Genomic DNA, 23,601 nt, shown 5'->3' with positions numbered 1-23,601 from the left:
CTCTGTTGTAGATCTCCAACCATTCGTGACATGGTTGTTCGCTGCATAGCCCAGATGGTAAACTCCCAAGCAGCAAACATCCGCTCAGGATGGAAGAATATTTTCTCAGTTTTTCATCTGGCTGCATCTGATCAGGATGAAAGTATAGTTGAACTTGCCTTTCAAACTACAGGTCACATTGTCAGTGAGTACCCATGTATAATTTACAGCCTTTTGCCAGGAGGTATAATATATTGTGTTCTTACTGTGTTGCTTTTTAGCTTCAGAATTTATTTGCCTAGTAAAACTTAAATAATAATACTTAATAGAAATCATTTTGCTTTACTGCATAGGTAAGGGAACTTGTAGCCCATCAGTAGATGTCATTGGCCTACAACTCCCACCATCCCCAGCTGGCTGGGGGTTTTAGGAGTTAAAGTCCAGCATTATCTGGTTCACCCCCACTGATTTTATCAAGATAACATCTGTATCTTAAAAAATCTTAGAAGTTGTTTACTGTGGTTTAAAGGGCCGATATTCTAACTACTCATCTGTACTTTCTTTCCTTCCAGCAATTGTGTTTGAGAAACACTTCCCAGCAACTATAGATTCTTTCCAGGATGCAGTTAAATGCTTGTCCGAATTTGCATGCAATGCAGCTTTTCCAGATACAAGTATGGAAGCAATTCGCCTTATTCGTCATTGTGCAAAATATGTATCAGAAAGGCCACAGGTATAATTTATAGGTGATAGTAGTATTTATGTACAGCTTCATCTGCTAAGTCTTGACCATAAATGTTCTGGTGTAAAATAGAGGAGAGAATTTCATGGGATGACGTTTGTTTCTGAATGCTGATATGATCCAGTTTCAACCAAGGCCAGAGCATTCCCCTCCCCCTCCCCCCCGCCTGGAGACCATGGCCTCGGGGGGGGGGGGTCTGGTCAGAAAAAATCTCTCTCCAAAGATATTAATTCCAAGATATGTGTGATATATATTTTATAATCCCAAAATAGTATTTAATGAATTTACAGTATGTATTCCAGATTATTTAAAAATGATTTAGGAATTGCTTTAAAATTAATTTTAGGTGCTGTTCACCAATGTGAATTTAGGAAGCAGAATGAATAACAATAACAACAACAATAACCATAATTTTATTCCTTCCGTAGCACCTTAGAGACCAACTAAGTTAGTTATTGGTATGAGCTTTCGTGTGCATGCACGTATTCGTGTGCATGCATGTATTCAGATACACTGAAACAGAAGTCACCAGACCCTTATTATTTATATCCTGCCCATCTGGCTGGCTAAGCAAATACTGTGTCTTCTTCTTTGTATTATAAATCCAAATAAAGTTTTTATAAATAATTTTTATAAATTATTTATTAAAAGTATTTTTGCTTTTTTATCCATCTGTCAGCAGGATGGAGAAGGAAGCAATTTTTGGCAACTCCCCTCCCCGAATTCAGAGCAGATTACGGGAAAGGGGGATCAATTGGAAATTGCTTCATTCCTCTGTAAACACCTTACATGTCAGTTGAACAACTCCATTGGATATCAAGTTATGGGTGTAATAAATTATTGCATTTGTTAACATCCTTTTGGAAATTCTGATGAAGGCAATAGTTGGATCCAAGGTGGTATTCAACTAAGTCTTACTCAAAGTAGGCCCATTGAAATTACCGAGCATTATAAAGGCAGGTCCATTAATTTCTATAGGTGTCCTCTAAGTAAAACTTAGTTGTATACTGCCCACACAACTGCTGCTGTTTGTAGAAACCTCTCTGAATCAGGGCCTGATATGTGATAGTTAAAGCAGCTTTACCTAGGAAACCAAATTATAATTTATTTAGCATCAACTGGCTTGATGATTTTCTGGGTATAGAACATAGAAATTGCATTTAATACTGTGTTTCTGCTGTATTAAACTTGTGTTTGCTCCCTAAGGCTTTCAAAGAATATACCAGTGACGATATGAATGTAGCTCCAGAAGACAGAGTCTGGGTGAGAGGATGGTTTCCAATTCTCTTTGAGCTTTCCTGTATCATCAATAGATGCAAATTAGATGTAAGAACCAGGTAACAAGCCATATTTGTAATTCAAATTTTTAAAACATTTTGTTTCACTTGCAAGTCTTCAAGCAAGAAATGGGTGGGAAATAACATTGTTATTGCCATATAAGCAATCTGACTATCAGCAGGAGACAGCATCTTGGAAGCAACTGAAAAGCTGAGAATCATAGAGAATCCTCATAACGGTTATGCAATTATATCCCTTTGTTTGCTATAGGGACTTATTTTTGCTTAGCAAATTGGTGAAAATCCATTGTATATATGTAAATAGTTAGAGACAGTTATTTAGTGTGGCAGATATAGGTTCTCTCTGTAAGGGGGTAGATTTCGAAATGTAATTCTCTAAATTTACAAAATAACAATTCAACAGCACATTAAAAATTTAAACTTATTTGCCAAGAGAAAAGTGGAGTTATTTATATAGGAGGCTCTTTAAAAAAAAAAAAGTATTGAAACAGCACATAGCCCCCAAACATCTTTCTTCGCTGCCACAGAACCTTTATAGCATGCATCTCTATCTCTGATCTACACATAAAAGTTAGAAAACAAAATAAAAGACTCTGTGGTCCTTTGCAGTATTTGGTATTGAATTATGGAAGGCAAGTGGTTCTATAGCCAGATTAGCTCCTCTTATGTTCTTAAATGTGTGAATATAGCATTAAAATTGGGTTGTTGTTTTGGAGATTAACATTCCTCTGTGTCCAGTAAAATACATTCTGTTCAGTGCATGTATATTATTGCTTCACCCACTTTCGCAGTTCTTCGCCTACCCATCAGCTTGGAAAAATAAGGGAAATGGTGTTTAGAATTGAATTTCTAATGCAGCGAAGAAAAATGCTGCATAGTCTTACCACATTTCATTGCAGATGCTTCTGTTCTCGTGTGAAATCTTAGTTTAAATAGAAACTTTTGGAAGTTCTTTGCTTTGCAAAGGGGGATGGGAATCAAATCTGAATCTTCTCCTCAGCTTTTTTAAAAAAATATCACTGACGTTTGGCAGAGCTGAATCCTATTGTAAACTGCATTTTTGTAACGATTCATAATTCCCTGTGAACTTTAGAAGATAACTGTGTAGGTAGGAGTTTGTGTCCTCGCTTCACATAAATGCCTTTTTTTATTTTTGTCCTTCCTTTCATGATGGAAACTTAAGATGGCATATATGTAGGATTCTCTGTGCAGACACTATAAGGTTACTGCATCATATGCCTTCAGACCTTGCCCTATTGGGTACACTGTGCCTGTTCTTACTAGTTTCAAGATCCTCCTTCAAGTTTAAAAATAGATTTTAAAAGTCATTCTAGGAGCTATGTTCTGTTTTGCTCAGGTTTCCCATATTTGCCATTTACTTTTTATTCCAGAGGCTTAACAGTTATGTTTGAAATAATGAAAACGTATGGCCATACTTATGAAAAACACTGGTGGCAGGATTTGTTTCGGATTGTCTTCCGGATATTTGACAACATGAAATTGCCAGAACAACAAACTGAAGTAGGTATAGTTTATGACTTATGACTAGAGTTCTATTTATTTTTCTATTGCTGTCATAAGCTCTTTTGCTCAAACCTTTCTTCAGATAAGATGTTGCCCAACTGGCTATATTGTAGAATTGCCATTGTGTTCCCCTGCCTCTATGCTTCATCCCCATCTACAGACCTGGATATGGCGTCCCTTGATGGCAGACTTTAATGTTGAAGCACATGGAGTTTATATCTGCATGGTGAATAGCAGTATAACACCTCAGTTAAATCTCTTTCCATAATGCCATTCTGAATCAGAGGGGTAAAGAGATCCCATCTCAGTTTATTAAGCCCAGGACTGGATTGTTGTAAATATTTGTTTTCCTCATATAGATAAAATGTCTGCTTTTTAATCTTGTGTTGTGAAAAGCACTTTACTAACGAGATACTGGAGTTAGAAAAGCCTTTTCCATAAAACTGGATTTTATCTTACTACAGCTGTTTTTTTAAAATATCCAATCCAGTGCCGTTTTTCTAGAAAAAGAGGTGCCCGGAACTCACCATGAATGCCTCCCTCCTTCTCTTAGAATGACAATGGCACCCACCTGAGAGGTGCCGGAACTGAGTTCCACCATGTTGCAGCTGAAAAAAAAGCCCTGATCCAATCTCACTCGAGGGATTTGACCCTAATTTGTTTTTCAACTTCATTCTAACTAATTCCTTCATTGCTAAGTTCCCTCTTCCTTTTTCCTAGAAAGCTGAGTGGATGACAACAACTTGCAACCATGCACTTTATGCAATATGTGATGTATTCACCCAGTATTTGGAAGTACTTAGTGATGTCCTTTTGGATGATATATTTGCCCAGCTGTACTGGTGTGTTCAGCAAGGTAGGTGCAGGCAAGCTATTGCACACAATGAAACAATTTACTCTGTATAGCATGAACAAACCAATGCCTTTGTTTTGTGTTTCAGACAATGAACAACTAGCACGGTCTGGTACAAACTGCCTAGAAAATGTTGTCATTTTAAATGGTGAGAAGTTTACCCTTGAAATCTGGGATAAGACTTGCAACTGTATGCTGGATATCTTCAAAACTACGATTCCCCATGCGTAAGAGATTTCCCCCTTTCATTTAATTGGCATGAGAACAATGTATACTTTTATATTCTTGTCTTATTGTCTATGCTTGGCTTTTACGGCATACAAGCATAGGAGATGTGTCATACCAAGTCAAGGCACTAGTACAGAGTTTTCCAAACTGTGTTTCACATGAACACTCCCCACGCTCCTCCAGGGGCTGGAAAAGGGTTAGTTTAACTTCTGGTTTGCTAGTAAAACTGAATTACTGCGCCGCAAAATGATGCTCTGTACTAGTACGTCTAGCTCAGTTTTGCTGACACTGACTAGCAGTGACCCTCCAGGCTTTCAGACAGGGTGTCTCTCCCAGCCCTACCAGGGACTGAACATGGGATCTTCTGCATTCAATGCATGTGCTCTGCCACTGAAATACAGCCCTTTTTGTTTCTGTATAGCTCCTCTTATTTGTGGATCTGCACAAATGGGGACCTGCATATGCACAGGCCAAATCTGGAAACTGAGTAACATAGGAAGCTGCCTTATTCAGAGCCAGACCATTGGCTCCTCTAGTTCAGCCATGTCCAACAGGTAGATCCTGATCTACTGGTAGATCGCAGGGTGTTCCTGGTAGATCCTGGTAGATCTTGGGCCCCCCCCCCAGTGATCTCCGCCGCACTCCCCAAAAGGGGGAAAAAAACCACTGGGGCTTCCTAAGAAAAGCTCAACAACTTTGGACCGTCCAACGACAATGGGTAGATCACTGCCAGTTTTTTTATACTGTGAGTAGATCACAGTCTGTTGGGAGTTGGACGTCCCTGGGTCTAGTTCAATATTGTCAACGCTGACTGGCAATGGCTTTCCAGGGTTCCAGGCAGTGCTCCTTCCTAGCCTTACTTGGAAATGCCAAACATTGACCTGGGAACCTTTTGCATGCAATGCTTGTGTGCTGCCACTAAGCTTTAGCTATTCTAGGACAGGTTCTCCCTTGCTTCCCTTTGGTTAGGGCCTCTGGTGCCAGTTGCTTCAGCCAAGGGGCAGGCTGAGTGCTTCCCAATCAATTTTTTAAAAATAACCATGGAGTAAGTAGGTTTTAGCGTCTCTTCTCTTCTAAAAGCATTTTCTTCTTTTCTTAAATCATTCTGAATTGGGCTGAATTTGCTTATTAGCCCAAGTAAGCCTCTCTTTTTTATAAAAGCATTAAGGCTTCCCAATACAGTCATCCCAGATTTCACCTTGTGTCCAGGAGAAGGCTATCTCATCAGTGCCTGTTTGCCTTCTTTAATTTTTGAACAGTCTTGTCTTGACTGAACGCCGATCTATGGGAAAAGTGCTATCTCAGCTGAGCTCAAATGGATTTCCTACGAATAGAGTTTCATTCTATATTTATTTGTATAAGTTGCCTTGGAACATTTTATGTGTAACTTTTGTCTCCTTTCTTGCTCATAATGTTATGCAAAATAGGTTTATCACTGTTCTTGTCTTCAAAATTTAAGATGTTACTTCTGTTTGTGACCGAACTTATGTTTTTTTTTCCAAGGCTTTTAACTTGGCGGCCAGCAGGGGGAGATATTGTTCCTCCGTCTCCTGGAAGAGAGAAACAATTGGTATGTTTTCCATGTGAAAATGGCAGGGGAATGCTTTCATATATATGAGTAAAATGTATCTTTTGTAGAACAAGAGAGGTTTTCTTAGACCATTTTTTTGTTGTAAGTTGAAGTCTGCAGGTTCCTTATATTTGCATTTGTGAACTGTAGATGACAGCTAACTTCTGAATGCATAGGATTGGTCTGTTACACTAATTTTCTCATAAATGTTGACTGGATTCGGAAACAGTGTCAAACCATTTTTTTGGGGGGTATTACATGAACTAGCCTGGAGCTCAGCACTCCCCTTCCTCCTTTGCACTCTCTCGCCTTCGTAACAAACATTTGCCTTTGCTTCTGAACCCATGGCTTGCCCAGTTTGGATAAAAGGAAATGCAGGAGGAGGCAAAGAGAATGGAATACTGAACCTGAGGTTTGTTCATGTGACACCAATTCTTTGTTGCTGTTGAGTCTTGTCATTGTGTGGTCCTTAAATATTCTAAGATGAAAGAAGAGTTCAGTTTATTTATCCCTAGAGCAGTTGAAATAATATTCATTTTTTAAAGTTCTGACAGCTGTGTTTCTAGCAAAGCTTAGAACATGAATGAACTGTACCCATGTCCTTCTAGGAGACATAATGACTGTCAAGTGGTGACTAAAATGTAGGTTCACAAAAATATGCTCCAAAGTAGGGTTTCCTCAACACTGAACTTCGTTTTGCTGAGGGTGCTTTTTGCTGTTTCTTTCCATTTTCAGGATACACTATCTCAGAAATCTGTAGATATCCATGACTCTGTGCAACCAAGATCTTCAGATAGAAGACAGTTTCAGCCCATTGTGGGGCTACCAGCAAGTGAGGAAGCCAGCAAGAACAAGCCTCCTGCAAGTGAGTGGTTTCCTTAAGGAGTTGTTTCACAAAGGCTGGGCTGCAAAGGCCCTAGTTCAGCCTTTCTCAACCTGTGGGTCCCCAGATGTTGTTGAACTGCAACTCCCATCACCCCTAGCTAGCAAGGCCAGAGCTCAGGGATGATGGGAGCTGTAGTCCAACAACATCTGGGGACCCACAGGTTGAGAACTGCTGCTTGATAAAAGCACTTCTGTTTATCCAGTGGGACCTCCCTATTCCCCACCCGCCCTCCCTGCTGCTCCATATATTGGGCTCTAGACTACTTCCAAAATTCCTTGAAGCTTTGGGAATGACTTTTCAAGTGCTGCTTTTAAAAAGAGGAAGGTATGCCCAAAGCCTGCAGCCTGTGCAGAAGTTTCCTTTATGATTTGTTGGCTCTGGGCTGTGCTTGTATAAAATGAGAGTGCTGATGCGTCCAGGACTGCTGCAGAATATATTTCATTCAGGTTGCCTATAAAACAGTTTTGCATTTTAAAATGATTGTACTTCTTTACCTTGGACTTGATATATTAAGAATGTCATTTCAAAATGTCATTTATAGCCTGAAAATTTAAGCTTAGCTTTATAGCAACCTTTGTTTGCACTGATAAAGAAGAGGTAGCACAGAATACTTTATTTTATTCTTTAAATTATTTATAACCACTTCTTCATTGTTCACGTGATCCCAGAGCGAGGAATAATATTAAAATACAACAAAACAATATTCAGTTGAAATACAACTTAATATAAAATTAGACAGCATAAATCAACATAACATAACAGCATCTGCCGTGCAACGGGTGCCATTTTAGCCAAATGCTTAGTTGGTCTTTCTACCGGTTGTTGAAACTCCATTAGTGTTAGAGCTGAACACACCTGAAAGGGAAGTGTGTTCCAGAGTTGGGTACCACTATTGAGAACCACTAAATCATACAGTAATATGTCTTGGCAACTGTACTGCTGTGCAGTGTAAGTCTCTTGGGAGTACTTAAACATTTGCTTAAATTGATCTTATGGTTTTGTGCTTTGTTTTAAAGAATTTCCTGACCAGAAACTGTTTGGTGCTCTGTTGATCAAATGTGTCGTTCAACTGGAACTCATTCAAACAATCGACAACATCGTCTTCTTCCCAGCAACCAGCAAAAAGGAAGATGCAGAGAATCTTGCTGCAGCACAGGTAAGTACAGTTTGCCGGTTCCAGCCTTTGGAGATGTGCATTTATTCTCCATTTATTGGTTCAGTGGTCTGTTTTCTGCTGGAAAATTCCTGAATTTCCATGGAAGAAAATTCTCTTATTGAGAGTGTAGCCAAGTTTATATAGAACCTGGGAAAGAACTGCCAGTGACCTTTATGCAACTTTTGAAATGCCTCTAATTCAGGCTAACAGTACGCAAAGAAACCTCTTTTTCTAGGTATAATATGCCTCGTGTCTAATGGGAATGTCCTCGTTTGCCGTTTGACTCTCCTCTGTGCCCTGAGAGTCAGCGATGTATATTTGTAGGAAGCTCACACACAGTCTTTCCCACCCATTCATATACATCCCCCAGCCTCATGGGATTACAGCTTTAAAAAGCAGCTCCCAAGTGGCCTACTATAGAGATTTAACAATGTGTGAGTAGACATCAAGTAAAAGCAAAGTTCAGATCAATCTGCTTTTGAGGAAAAGAAAGAGTAACACAATTGTAAATATTTTTTACCATTTAGTTGCTGCAGGTATTGAGCAGTTTCATGATCATATTAAAAATATTTAGCAATATGAATGCCAATTCCATTTTTCTTTTCTTTAGAGAGATGCAGTAGACTTTAATGTTCACGTGGATACACAAGATCAAGGAATGTATCGCTTTTTAACATCCCAGCAGCTTTTCAAGTTGCTGGACTGTTTGCTGGAATCTCACAAATTTGCTAAAGCTTTCAATTCAAACAATGAGCAAAGAACCGCACTGTGGAAAGCAGGTAAAACTTAGGAGTTTTAAGGACTTTCAAAAGAATATTATACAGTGGTACCTCGGGTTACATACGCTTCAGGTTACATACGCTTCAGGTTACAGACTCCGCTAACCCAGAAATAGTACCTCGGGTTAAGAACTTTGCTTCAGGATGAGAACAGAAATCGTGCTCCAGCGGCGCGGCAGCAGTAGGAGGGCCCATTAGCTAAAGTGGTGCTTCAGGTTAAGAACAGCTTCAGGTTAAGAACGGATCTCTGGAACGAATTAAGTACTTAACCCGAGGTATTACTTTATAGGGATAACCCACTGTATTACTTTATAGGGATACGGGTGGTGCTGTGGTCCAAACCACTGAGCCTCTTGGGCTTGCTGAACGGAAGGTTAGTTGTTCAAATCCCTGCAACGGGGTGAGCTCCCGTTGCTCTGTCCCAGCTCCTAGCAACCTAGCAGTTCGAAAGCACGCCAGTGCAAGTAGATAAATAGGTAGCGCTGCAGTGGGAAGGTAAACGGCGTTTCCGTGAGCTCTGGCTTCTGTCACAGTGTCCTGTTGCATCAGAAGCGGTTTAGTTATGCTGGTCACATGATCCAGAAAGCTGTCTGTGGACAAACGTCAGTTCCCTCGGCCTGAAAGCGAGATGAGTGCCACAACCCCATAGTCGCCTTTGACTGGACTTAACTGTCCAGGGGTCCTTTACCTTTACCTATATTACTTTATTCTGATATGTGCAATAAAGAGTGACAAAGAGAAGCATGTTTTAATATAAATTGCATTTTTGAAGCTTCCTGATCAAAGTAGCTGGATGCCATAAGCATTATGTGAACTAGCTTGTGCATCCCCCTTCTTTTCCCTGCCCATCTACACACATTGGGCAGTATTCTACTAACATGTCCCACCAGAGCAACAATTTCCACTTGTGCAATGGAATGTTCTCCCCCTCTCCTCCCCCGTGCGCATCATCCCATGACTCTCCCTAAATCTGCTCCTCTAGAACAGACTAAAGGGGCAAAGGGGAGAGAGGGCTAACACTCCGTTTCACAAGCACATTACCTTGGAGCTAAGTTGGATCCCACCCATTATTCCAAAGTAGACTTTCCGATAAAGGTAACGAAATCTAAATAGTGATATTGTTTTGACAGGTTTCAAAGGAAAATCTAAGCCCAATCTGTTGAAACAAGAGACAAGTAGCCTTGCCTGTGGGTTACGCATTCTGTTTCGTATGTATATGGATGAAAGTCGCAAAGACGCGTGGGAGGAAGTGCAGCGGAGACTACTAAAGTAAGGACCCATTTATAGGCTTTCAAAACATGAAAGTGTACCGTTCAATTCTGTAGTATGCAAATGTGTTGAATATTTACTTGAAATGAAAATGTGTAGTGTGCAAAAATAATCCTGGCTTACGTGATTCCCCACCCCCACCCCCATCCTGTCCTTTCAGTTCCTTTCCATAAGGAGATCATGACTGTTGTAGTTGCGTCAAAACATATAAGTCATTCTGCATAATTTGCAGAGGTGTAGTCATGTTACTTGTTGCAGCAGAAACAACAAACATTTCATGCATCTGATAAAGTGGGCTGTTCTATGAAAGCTTATGCCATCATCAGCTCATTAGTCTTTAAGGTGCCACAAGACTCTGCATTTGTTCTGCGTAATCACTCTATAATAGTAAAATCTGCATTACAAGTGCACCTTGCATTTATGATTCTGTCATTTCAACATGATGCCATTCTTGTATAAACTATACAGTTTATCTGTAAGAATGAATTTCCTGTTGTCATTCAGCTGGTTTGTTTGTCAGTACTGTAAACATTGATCTCTCCTACTACTCAGCCTTATCTGCACATTTTCCTTTTCTTTGATCAGTGTCACTGCCCATTTTGAGATAGGACTACACCCAGTTTATGTGATCAGTGAATCATTTATTTATAGCTATTCCATAGATGCCTGTTTCGGCAAGCCAATACAGACATGTAGAAGTTACATGTTTTATTTACTATTATTGATTTTAATTCTCTTTTGAATATTTATAAATACATGTTCAACTGTTTTTGTTGATAATGTATTGTTTTATATTTTTGCGAACAGCTTAAAGGTTTTCTTACTTTTCTGACAACTGTAGACAAAACTCCTTCTGTAGCTAATTGTTCTCACACCTGGAACTGTCTGTTGTGCTTTGCAGTGTCTGCAGTGAAGCTCTCAGTTACTTCCTTACTTTAACATCAGAAAGTCATCGGGAAGCTTGGACTAGCCTGTTACTTTTATTCTTAACAAAGGTCCTAAAAATAAGTGATGATCGGGTAAGTAATAATCTCAGATAGGTAAGGCATGCTGAATATTGATTCCAGGCCTCAGTGGGACACTTTTGAAGACTGCAGAGTTTGAAAATAGAAGGGGGACTCTCCCAGCCTGATTACTGATTAATGAATTTATCCTGGATTTAGTGTATGTTGAGTCCCTGCATCAAGTAGTTTGTGGCAGGCTTGGTCTCTGGGCTTTAGCATGCCCTTGATGCTGCCTTTCCAACATAAATTGGTTCCTTCCTGCTGCCTCATGGATGATAATTTTTCTGGAGGCCATGGGTATAGCAGAGAGGGACCCATCTACTGTCCCGAATCCCTCAGCTTACAGAGATACCACCACATTTGTACAGTTCATTCAAGATACTAATGGAAAACATCTAAACACCCCAGATTATTCAGGAACCCCAAATTCAAGAGACTCCATGAGAAATGTCCTACCCAATATGCTGTGTGCACCATATATAAAATGTAGTGTCCAAGACCTATCTGTATTCTGAGGTCTTTGGGACATTCTAATCGTGGTCACTCCACTGAAAAAAATCCAACTAATTTGTGGGAGAGAGGGAAATGCATAATGATTAATGGAGATACGTCATGATTGAGCCACACTCTGCCCTTTTCCTGGCTGTTTTTGGAGCAGACTCTGAACCAGATCTGATAAATGAATGTTGCACTCCACTGTTGGAATCCCAGTTTTTGTCAACAACTCCAGTGAAAAATAGTAAAGCAATTATTAGTCATAGAAAAGCACATAGCATCTGTTGCTGTTTTGTCAATGATCTGGCTCTATCTGCTCCAACAAAAAGGAAAAGGCAAGGTTATGGTGGGGATCATGTGTCCTTATATGCATAGGATGGTGTACATTTTTTTTTAATTTGAAGGGTGTTAACTTCTCCCAGTACTCTAGAATTATTGTGTATTTGTCTTAGGGTGGTTTCGTCTCTTCACCTTTCATCGCATTTTGAGAATCATGGTAAAGAAAGTTGTTGTTGGGTTTTTTAAAAAAAATATCTTGAGGAAAGGAACACCAAAATGTTCCTCTGTGAAAGATTTATAGAATTGTTTTGGATTTTTTCATTATTATTTTTTCTTGAGCTAGGATAAGCCACTTAAATCAGAAGTAGCTAGAAACACCTCATTTCAGTTCTGCTGTTGCCTCCTCCTCCATTTTGGAAAGCCACTGCAGATTCTTTGTATTTCACTAATTCTTGCTATAATTATTGATGTAACGTCTCTATGTAGTTGGGTTGTCAACTCATTTCCCCAAAACTAACAGGATTCCCTTTCCCCCATTCAACAGTTCAGAGCTCACGCATCATTCTACTATCCCCTCTTGTGTGAAATAATGCAGTTTGATCTGATTCCTGAGCTGCGAGCTGTTTTGCGAAGGTTTTTTCTGCGGATAGGGGTAGTTTTTCAAATATCTCAGCCGCCAGACCAAGGAATGGGAACAGCCAAGCAGTAGAAGTGTGGCTAAGGAAACAAAGGACCAAGATCACTTGCACTGAATGTCCATAAAAAGGGGCTCTCTTGATATGGAAGTGTGCATCTACGGGTTCACCATACAGATTAAAACTGTAATTTAGGCTTGCAACACTCTAGTTCTCCAGTGGGTTCTCTCTCCCTCTCTTCCTCCACTGGCTTGTGTTGACCATAGAGCCAGTTTCACCACAGTCTTGTTGTCAGCCTGGACTGTGATGGCCTCTTAACTTTCCTAGACAGAGATATATATCAAAAGATGTTTATGATGGGTGTGAATTTAAGATGTACCCAAAGAACTAACACATTTAAGAAGTCTGAACTTTGACAGAAGTACAACTCAGGAGGGCTGCATTTTGAAAAAGAAAAGTTTGTAGTAAAAGATATGAAAATATTGCTCATGTAAGAGATCTAGCAACTATGTGGAATTCTTATTCTGGAGATTTTTTTTTTGCACACTCAGGCTATCTGAGATATAGGTAATCATCCTTCTGTGGGAAAAAAATGTACAGAGATGCAGGTCTGTAATATAAAGTCCTAAACACTATATAGTTATTCCTGCATTCTTTTATTTCTTAGAGACCTGTACGTTTGTTTACCAAATGCACTAGTAAGGGGTTGAGTTCTGATTTTTTCCATCTGTATCCCAAAAGCTAGCCTTGCTGCCTTTTGTCAAGAAAACAGATTGAAAATGTTACAACTGACTTTAACTGTTTGTAATATACCTGTGATAGGGCTTTTTAATATAATAAGCCATCGCAATGATCCTTCAGGACTGGAACTTGAATCACTGCAAACAAGTCTAGGTTTTGTCCGCTGTCACTTTTTTTCCTTCTTTTTCCCCCCCTTTTTTTTGGTTGTTTGATGTAGATTTCACTATGTACAGAATTTAATGTTGAATATATTCAAGTAACAAATCTGGCATGGTTTGAGGATGGTTTTAAATTTATTGGAAATGTATTCATACTGTGAATTGTGCTCTGATGGTTAAAGAAAAGATTGTCAAGCATTCTGTCTTACAGTGGATGTAGAAAAAATTTTCAGATGGAAAAATGTATATGGTACAGCTCTGTAAAGTTTTCTATGTAAATTCTGTACAACTTTCTGTACAATATTGGTTCTCATCTGGCATATTCTAATCAGGTTATAGGTCAATAAAGTTTTTGAATTCTTTCACTGGTGCAATCAAAACAAATGCAATGTAAAAACTAATTGCTTCAGTGTTTCAACTTAAATACCCACAACTATTGTGCTTGCAAAGTTTCCAAAGGCAGTTAGACCAATCTGCTAAGGATTTTTAATTGTATAACTAATGACGTCTGTCGAATGGCCAGGGTATTACTTCTACAAAAAGAAGAGAAGCATGTAAACCAATAGCCATCATGACTAGTAGCCACTGACAGTCATCCATAGAGGATAAAGCTAATCCCCCTTTTAAAATCATGACCATCACCACATGTTTCCTAATTTAAGAACTTCATTTTGTCTCTCCTGAATTTCTCATCCACTTAGCTGCACTGGATGACCCTGGGGCCTAGTCTTATGAGAGGGGAAAAAAAACTTTTAAGGGACGTAGAAAAGGGGGGTACTAATAGCATATGTACTTACCCCAAAAGTATAGCATGGCTGAACAGGAGCTCCTATCTCCACTACTCCTCACGCATCTGGTCCTGTGTTTGGAGTTCAAGAGCTAGAAACAAAAGAACTTGTGTTTTTCAGGCCGTGTCACTGGGCAAGAGTGAATGGGAAGTGTGAGCAGAGGAGGGTCTCTCACTCTGGTTCTTTTAGAATTCATCTCCACAAGAATGGTTTTAAACTTTTCCTAGTAAAATATAATTTATTTTTTAATCTTACATTCATGACCATAAATATATTTAATAGTATTCACTACTGACATTTAAAATACAGAAGAACACAAGATGACAGGGTAGTTTAGACTATTAGAACAAATGATTAGATAGAAAGTCTGGAAAACAGAGTAAGGGCTTAACCATGCTTAACTTTAGCCCCCCACAAATTCCAGTCACAGCTCTGCTCTTTAAAGCACTGTGTCTGAGCACTCCTTTTCCACCGTTGAGCTTTCACAGTGGTAAAGAGTGTGGGTTTCCATGGGGAAAGCTCTGGAGCAAAAAAACCTGAGCGCTCAGACACAGAGCTTTAAAGTGTGGGCCATGCCTGTGAAGTGCAGAGGAAAGGTAAGCGAGGATAAGCCCTAAATCAGCAAAAGGAACACTTATTAATCAATTCAGATCATTGAATACCTATGAAATGCATGAGAAATCCAAGCCACAGCACTCATCTCTGTTAAATGCAGAACACGTTTCACACTCTTGTAAGACTTGAGGTCTGAGGTAATTTTTCAAACAAAAAATACCAAGCGGGTAAACTGGAAAGCCTTGCCTCTGTGCCATCTAGCTGAATAGATGCATGTTTGGCTCTAGCTTGCCAGTTTCAAGACGACCTAGTATGCAAGTTCCCCTTCCAACATTAAATCATATCAGTAACATACTGACCATTTAACTTAAGAAGATAGAAGATTGCAGCAGGTTGTCAAAATCTTGTTCACAAGATTTGTTACAGCTGTGCTTCTCTGCACACAGCATGTAAATTAAAGAATTGAAAGTGCAGTAGTGGAGAAACATTCTTTTGAAAGGCACAACTGGCTTCACTACAGATTTTATTCAGCCATGGGCTGTGGACAGCCCCTGCCAATTGAATGGTAAGTTCATCTCAGAAGAAAGCTTAGCTTGACTTGACTGCTCAGCCATAAATCTTCTAAGGGTTTCTGATGTCCCAGGTCTCAGCCACGGTTCAGTTGCCACTGTGTCCACAGAGCTGGGTCTTCTGTCATCGGCGTTTCCCAGTGGAACATCATCAGCTTGAGGAAAATAGATCAACTTTAGCTACTGGTACAGAAAAAGCACACTTTTACAATGATAACATCATTCTCTGACCTAGCAAGTTTCCAGACTTTACAAGATTCTTCTTCAGTACTGGGTGTTCAGAACAAAAATGCAGTAAGGTGGGTTAAAAAAATAAATACAGTCACGCTGGTTTCAAATATTCTCCACTTCCAGTGACTAGTACAATGAGATGCATGTTCAAGAGATGCATGTTTGGTAACAGTTATCAAAAGAATTCCCCAAAGCTAATTGGATTGAGGAATAGGAATTATGCATTCTCAGGGGACTAGTGTTCCACAAGCAGAAATAGATTTCTGGCTGCACACCAGCTGTGTTGTGTGGGCAGAAGCTAGTTGTAAATGACACTGAAAGATGGTACAGAGTGAAGAATGATTTGGAGGGGGAGCAACATTCAGGAAACATGCTTCCATGAAGCTGATCTGTGAAAAAATGAATCCCTTTTACTCCCCCACCAATAAACATTACAAATGTTCTGTAGCACAGATGCCTCTGGACCTGCTTGTCTCCAATTTCACTCACAACCTAGGGGCATCTCTCTCCTGTCTGCAAGTTTCAGACCAATTGCTCACAGCACACTAAGCAAGATGATGATAATTCCTTTTTTATACACCCCAAACTGTAACATGCTTGCAGGAAAACCACTTCAGTAATACATTTTCAAATTTGGAAGGGTTTATTGCCTCACTAGGGGTGACCAAGGCTGCAAATGCCATTTAATTATCCCCCAAAATAAATTTAGAGGTGTTTCCTTTTTCTAAAAAAACAAAACACCAAGGTGTTCAAGCTCCCCATCTGTTAGATATATTTGCTTGTAATTTGGCAGGCTTACCCCATTTGGGGGAGGGGGGCTGTTATGTCTGTAAATTTAATCCATTTCTGTCCAAACCGGGGAGAGGGAATAGCCTCCCCCCCCCCCAAATAGTGAGTGACAGGAAACAAAGCTGTTTTCAACAAATCTGCCTCTGGCAAAAAACAAGAGTTGAATCTGACAGACCACAGAGCACCTTAATGTAGACTTGGCTGCTTCCAGAAGTGACAGATACAGATCCAAATCAAATTTTGTGGCCGATGCACACCCATACCAGAAAGCATATTCAAATATCTATTTATCTATCTAACTACTGAATCAAGACACCAGCTATGGCTAGTTACTCACCCTGACCACCACTTCCTTTCTATAAAGAAAATGTCAAAAATGAGTCCCGATTTTGTTGATGCAACATGCTAACCTATCAAGAAAGAATACATGATACAAGGGGGAAAGATTTTTAAACACTTTTGTTAGTTTCTACGATGTTTAGGAATGACGCCTACAGTATTTATTAATTGATTATTCTTAATAACGATGAAGGGGGTGGAAGAAATGAATCCCTGTCAAATCTGCACGTGACACAAAACTGGAAAATAAAGTTAGCATCTCAGAAGATGAGAATGAAATTCAAAATGACATTGATAAAACAAACATTCAAAATGACATTGATAAAATGGAAAAAGTGAGTTGAAACTAGCTAAAAAACTCCAGTGACAAATGCAAGGTTCTGAATTTTGACAACAATGAAAGAACAACTGCACAAGTTTTGATAGAGGATGCCTAGCTTGGCAGCAGTACATTTGGTTCTACACTGCTGCAGTTTTTAGTCTGTTAGAACTTTCATGCTTATGTCTTACTTTTTTATCTGACAGTTTAAATTTTTCAATGTAAACCACTCAGAAAACTTCTGTTGTTGGGCAGTATGCATGTTGCAAAATGCATCAAAAAATGTGACAAAGATGTCAGGATTGTAGTCAATCACAAGCTGAACATGAGTCAGCAATGTGATGCATTTTTCTATGTGCTAGACCTCATCTGGAGTACTGTGTCCAGATCCAGGTACCACACTTTAAGGGGGATTTTGACAAACTAAAACAGGTTTGGAAGAGAGCAGTAAAGAAATCCTATGAGTAAGAGTTGAAGGAACTGGGTATGTTAGCCCTGAGAAGACCAAAGAGAAGCTCTTCAAATACTGGAAGGGTTGCCACATGGAAGAGGGCAGAGGCTTGTTCTCTGCTGCCCTTGAGGGAAGGACTAGAACTAATGAGGTTAAATTAGAGGAGGAGATGTGCTGTTGAGATTAGGAGAAACATCTTAACAGTAAGAGCAGTTTGACAATGGAACCAATTAGGGGGTGGGGTGGGAGTGGCTCTCCTTCACTAGGTGCTTTCAAGCAGAAGATGGGCAGCCATCCATGCCGAATGCTGACTGCCAGCATCTAGCAGAGGGCTAGACTAGCTAGCTCACAGGGGCTCCTCCAACATCACCATTCTCATTTTGTGGAATCTGACCTACGGCACACAATGCAGTGGGAGGACCTGTGTGCATAGCCTGTCACCACTCCAAAGTAAAGCTGATGAAGGCCACACAGAGTTTGTACCTAAGGGAGCCTCACTGGGGCTCTTGGCACCTCCTGGCCTCCCCTTTTGTTTGCTCCTGCTCTCTTCAATACCTGTGCTGCTGAGCACAGAAAAGAGAGAACGTGGAGTCCCATCATTGCTCACCCCCAGTTCTTGCATCAGTTTAAAAGCTCTGCAGCAGAAGTGGGGAAGAACAAACAGAACTTGAGTAAGGGCCTTTGAAAACTTTCCCCAGCCACCCCAATTTTAGGATAATTTTTTAACTGGTGACGGTAAGATCAGTTAAAAGTTTAAAGACCAGAGAGATAATGTGGAAAGAGCTTTCAGTGGCCCAAATTGGTTTTATCCCCCACTCTCCATGCTTCTCTTATGCCAGTTTGGGCCCTTTACTGCTCTTCCCTAAACTTCCTTCATGTCAACAGCATTGTTTCAAAGGCACAAAGCCTAAAACCTGGTCACATATTTCTCTGAAGGTGAGACTAGTTCTATGTAGGGCACTTCAACAGCTTCCAAATACTTGGATGTGGCAATGTAGCAGGGCTTCCTTTTGCTGCGCAGGAAAACCTCAGCAACAGGATGCCAGCAATTAATACTTGGAGCCCTTCAAAGCAGTAGTGCTATTACTGTGGCAATTTTTGCTCTTCTATTTACTGGGTGGTATTCAACTCTTACTCAGAACAGACGCATTGAAATTAATGAACATGACAAGGGCCAACTTTAACATGTCTACTCTGAAGAAAGCTTCATGAAATGCCACCCTGAGAATTTGATTCCACCCTATGCAGAACAAAATGTGTGTTCTGTAAATGTGTGTCAAATGTCTGGCTGCTATGTCAGTATCCTGGCTACTGCAATTCAACAAAATGACCATACCTATATGAATGGCCTTCTTTTGCAGCTCATTCAGTCTTCGCAATCGCTCTTCATTTCTGGCTTTCAGCTGATCTATATTAAGACTAGAGTTTGAGTGCAGAGAGTCGTCGTCAGTCTGCAGTGGTGGAGTCGGCCCAAGGGCGCCAGCATCCTAAAGATGTAAAGAACCATGAGACGCTGCATATGATATGTATCGGCTGAGGAAAATTTAGAAGGCTTTCTACATAAAATATACACACAACTTCACCCACATAATGCCACTCTTCTTCCCTCTCTTGGCTTGGCACTAAGGTTGAGCAGACACTTCCCTAATACGCCTCCTTGCCTCTGTCTTCTCCTCTTCTGGGGTAAATTCCTCCTTATTTCCTCCCCCTTCCTGCTTTCTAGCCTCCTTTGTCTCTTCTCCCTCAGATCCATCTCTGGTTTCCTACTTTCTCAGTCCTACCTCTTCTCTCTCCTTGTTTCCACCCACACCCCCAGATTCCCACACGCACTGCCTGGTACAGGCCTTTGACATGCTCACAACCTCCATTTTATTCTCCTGTCAAGTGCATTCTCCAGCCCCAGCATCTCACCTGCCCATTTCCATCCTATCCCACTCAGCTTCTGGTCAAGCTGATGGAAGAGCTGATTGGAGACCAGTGCACCTGACAGACCCATTGTTCATACATAAAGGCTCTGAGAATGCAAAGTATTCATTGTGCTTGTTTCCCATTGGAAAGCCCGCAAAGGGGACAAGTTAGTCCCAACTACTGAGCACCACTGATTTCAATAAATGCAACTAGTTGGATGGATTCTACTACCATTTTCTTTTCTCGCCTCCTTTCCCTTGCAGATACTGGCGGTGGTGGAGGTGAATTCACATTGAAGTCATGGTCTTCTAAAATAGGAAAGGTTTCACCATCAGTACCTAGGAGGAGGATTAAAAATATTAGCACTTGGATTTTTAAGCAAAGTTCATGAAAAAACCTTAATACACTCAACATGCTAAAGAAGGTTCGTATCTTAAAGCACAGCTACAAAAGACTCATCTACACATGCCTAAATGAAATATACAGGGAAAGTTTATCTCTGAAGTGGAACTCATGCCCTGTTTGTGCATTTCCAAGAAGTATCTAGCTGGCCACTACTGGCAACAGTGAAGCTGCTTTAGATTTCCAAACAGACTAAGTATGTGAGCATGTGTATTCCAGAATAGCTAAATAAACCCTGTAAATAAAACATGTATACAGTTATGCTCTGATTAATTTTGTTCCATATATCCTACATAATACAGAAGCAGCAATAAAACATTGGGGTTCCTTTGTTTTATATTTTCTTTTTTTATATTTTTTTTCTGTTTTCTTTTTTTGCAAAGCAGCTACGTTTTGGGAAGATAGCAAGTTTTGTCAACAGGACTGAATTAGCGCCCAAAACAAATCCTACCTATGTCTATTTTCATATGTACACATCATTTGTGTTATTTAAATCAGTGTTTCCCAACCAGGGGCCATATGGTCCCCTGGGGGTCCAGGATATTCCAAGGGGGCCACAGGTGAAAATGGTATAAATGGGGAGCCACAGCACGAGGCAAGGGGGCCACTGAGGGAAGTGAGAAGTGAAGGGGGGAAATCCTGATTGACTGGCTATCCGCTTGGCCAATCACAAGCGGGTAAAGGGGTGGCCCACCATGGCCTAGTGCTCCTTTTTGCCATGGGCGTTTTGGTGGAGCAATCCTGGTTTGTTTCTGGAGGGCGACTGCCATTGCTGAGCCTTCCATTTTGACCAGTAGAGCCTGTGATCCACAATCCCCAGGTCACGTAAGTGCGGTGGTGGGATGGCAATTGGTAGGGTTGGGAAAGCCAGAGACGCTTGTTGCTGCTGCCAGTACAATCCACCCCAGCGCCTGGCGGATCAGGGTCTTCGGACATTGCCAAGGGATACAGGGCCCATTGGCAGTGGCAGCCTGGCTCTATAAGGTGTGGGCTGGAATCCACCCCAGTGCCTAGCCGAGTGGGGTAGTCTGGTGTTGCTGACTTGCATCCAATAATAACTAAGTGTCTCCTGAGAAGAAAGCCACAATGAATTCAGTGGGTCTTGGCTTACTCCCAGGTAAGGGTATGTGGGGCTATAGGAAGGAAACAAAGTCAGAAGGAAGCTGAGGTTGGGAAAACGGTGGGAGACATTGATTTAAATTATCTGGAGAGTCTCATCTTGCATTAAGAGATGTGTTTTGAACCAGCATGGCACAGGCGACTAAAAGAAGGAGAAGGGAAAAATGCTTCAAATCTACACTTGGCCAGCAGAAAGCTACACATGGAAATATACACATGGAGACCCTCAATAAATCATTTATGGGGAGATTCTGTTCAGGCATCCTGGACCACATCCTACTCTCCAATATTATCCTCTCTCTCAGCAGACTAACTTCCAAATGGACTTGGGATTGTAGTCAACATAGGGCTAAGTAACTGCTTGTGCTTTCGGAAGTCATTTCACTCCCCTCTCCTCCTCTCATGTGCCCCCTAAACCTGTTCTGGAATTCCTCTAACCCTCTGGAGCAGATTTGGAAAAGGACCAGTTTGCCTGCTGTGCAAGCAAAATCGTGCTATTGTTCAGTTGAATACAGCCACCCCTTTTTCAACTATAGAAAACAGGTCATTGCACACCTGAAGCCCAGGTAACTTAAATATACAAATATGAGCAGGTCTTTCTACCACCTTCTCTACCTTTTAACCACCTTCAGCTTTTCAGAAATTTAGGAAGATGAACCCCCTTTGAACCATGTATACTAGTTTGGGATCGGATGAGCACTTACTACTGATGCCAATCCTGAACTGTACTTTTTCTGCAACCAAAGAATGAGCAACTCTTGGCAGCAGTCTGATCAAGCACAAGAATTATACAAGAAACAAGTGCCTCTGAAAAGATATACTCACCAATAAAAGCACTATCAGACTCTAAAAGTGAGTTTGACACATCGTCTCTGACCTACCAAAGAAAAGCAACAGGAAACTTGCTTCGGGTTTTTAAAAAACTAAAAACACATCTAGCTAAATGAACAAGAGTTGTGAATGTCGCCAGACTGGAAGTTATTAAATCTCTTTGTAACACAAGAAGATTCCCCAACTTTTCCAAAATTAGAACAGTGCAGTGTAAATGCTCAAGGTAGCAACAGCCTTTCAGAATGAATGACTACATTTCACAAGTGCGCTTGGCACTTGAATAACATTGGCGTTCATGTACTGAATACCTACTCTTGTTTCCTAATATAGACAACTGCTATACAAACATCATATTAATGTATTTATGTAAACTTAAAAAACACACCTTTCCCTTTTATGTTTTTGTATTCATGAAAGGTAGGCTGGTACTGGAGGTACTGGTAACTTGCAGCTGACTTGAAGGTTTGGTTCTGGGGGTCCACGCATAGATGCAAAAATACATAAATAAGCCAGGAACCCCCAGAACCAGTCCCCCTGCAAGGTGGAGAGGTGCTTACCCAGCTTTGGGAAGGTGGCACAATGGCTCTGGCAATGTCACAGAACCTGCCCGCTGTCTTCCCAAAGTCAGGTAAGCCTGCGATCACAGCTTTGTGCAGGGGGGTGAGGAGGGATAAAGGGAAAGTAGGTTTCCTCGCCTCTCCATTTATTTATTTATCTCCCCCCCCACATCTGCACAAAGCTGAAATCACGTAAGTAAAATAAGCATAAGATGCGAGCTACTTGTATACGCATGTCTTGATTGTCACTGGAAATGCCCACTCACTCAGCGTAAGGAATGCTGAATGGTGTGGCAGGGAAGATTCACGCTTGTACGCTGTCTACTTTCTGACTTTCGCTGCACATGCCTCTCTCCATCATCCATTTCAGACACTATCAACCTCACACCTTGCCAAAATCCCAGCCCCCAGTTTTGGTTTGCTCCAGGCTGAAATGACTCATGTACTGAACAGCAACACTTATTTCCCAGTGCAAATGATTGCTAAACAAATGCCATACTAAGACATTTATTACACTTTCTCCCCATTTATGACCTGCCTTTCTTTTCATATAGTCAACATGTCTCAGAAACATGTTACAGTGCATAGTTACACTGTGGAATTCGCTGCCACAGCATGCAGTGATAACCCTAAACTTGGATGGTTTTAGAAGGGACTTAGACAAATTCACGGTGAATACGGCTGTCAGTGGCAGTATACCTCTGAACACCAGTCGCTGGGGAACACAAGGGGAGAGAATATTGTTGCACTCCTGCTGCTTGTTGGTTTCCCATAGGCATCTGGTGGTCCACGGTGAGAGTAGGGTGCTGGACCAGATAGGCCAGCTGACCTCATCCAACAGTCTGGACAACAATAAAATTTCGGCTTTCCATATGACATGGAAGTGACTAACAATAGGCAGCTAATGGAGGTGTTTCATCACTGGCGAATATGTTCTCAAAGGCTTTTATGAGCAAATTTCAACTTAGCCACTGCAGTTTTCATGAAGTGAAGTTTCCAGGTACTTCTGTAAGTAGCACCTGCGTACAATCCTGGATGTTATTAGCACTTGGATAACTGCTGGAGATGAAGTGAGGAAGAGTTATTTGGGAGCAGCTAGCACAGAAAAAGATGGGGCTATGTGCTTTACAAATGAGCATTGCTTTGA

General features: G+C 40.8%; 2 protein-coding genes across 39 annotated transcripts in view; one reads left to right on the top strand and one right to left on the bottom strand.

The window, feature by feature from the left end:
* ARFGEF1 (ARF guanine nucleotide exchange factor 1) overlaps positions 1–13,961 on the top strand; it is a 66,009-nt gene extending 52,048 nt beyond the window's left edge. For both annotated transcript variants that reach the window (XM_083623164.1, XM_083623163.1), the window contains exons 27-39: positions 12–184; positions 552–712; positions 1,928–2,058; positions 3,411–3,540; positions 4,264–4,399; positions 4,485–4,623; positions 6,128–6,194; positions 6,930–7,059; positions 8,097–8,236; positions 8,847–9,015; positions 10,146–10,284; positions 11,186–11,303; positions 12,607–13,961. In XM_083623164.1, the coding sequence (XP_083479290.1) occupies positions 12–184; positions 552–712; positions 1,928–2,058; positions 3,411–3,540; positions 4,264–4,399; positions 4,485–4,623; positions 6,128–6,194; positions 6,930–7,059; positions 8,097–8,236; positions 8,847–9,015; positions 10,146–10,284; positions 11,186–11,303; positions 12,607–12,771 (1,798 nt within the window). In that variant the 3' untranslated portion in view covers positions 12,772–13,961. The remainder of the gene's footprint in view (positions 1–11; positions 185–551; positions 713–1,927; positions 2,059–3,410; positions 3,541–4,263; positions 4,400–4,484; positions 4,624–6,127; positions 6,195–6,929; positions 7,060–8,096; positions 8,237–8,846; positions 9,016–10,145; positions 10,285–11,185; positions 11,304–12,606) is intronic.
* Positions 13,962–15,445: 1,484 nt separating this feature from the next.
* CSPP1 (centrosome and spindle pole associated protein 1) overlaps positions 15,446–23,601 on the bottom strand; it is a 72,828-nt gene continuing 64,672 nt past the window's right edge. For 35 of the 37 annotated variants that reach the window (XM_083623193.1, XM_083623222.1, XM_083623201.1 and 32 more), the window contains 4 exons: positions 21,892–21,943; positions 19,777–19,883; positions 18,974–19,124; positions 15,446–15,663 (listed from right to left, as the gene is read on the bottom strand). In XM_083623193.1, coding sequence (XP_083479319.1) covers positions 15,467–15,663; positions 18,974–19,124; positions 19,777–19,883; positions 21,892–21,943 — 507 coding nt within the window. In that variant the 3' untranslated portion in view covers positions 15,446–15,466. Of the gene's footprint in view, positions 15,664–16,865; positions 16,939–18,973; positions 19,125–19,776; positions 19,884–21,891; positions 21,944–23,601 lie in introns of all 37 variants that reach the window. The other 2 variants (XR_014550375.1, XR_014550376.1) reach the window with 1 other exon arrangement.

Source organism: Podarcis filfolensis, assembly GCF_964270895.1.
Source record: "Podarcis filfolensis genome assembly, chromosome: 7".
In the NCBI taxonomy this organism is placed as follows: Eukaryota; Metazoa; Chordata; class Lepidosauria; order Squamata; family Lacertidae; genus Podarcis; species Podarcis filfolensis.
The sequence above is the reverse complement of the archived record's forward strand: the minus strand, read 5'-3'. Positions and strand labels throughout refer to the sequence as shown.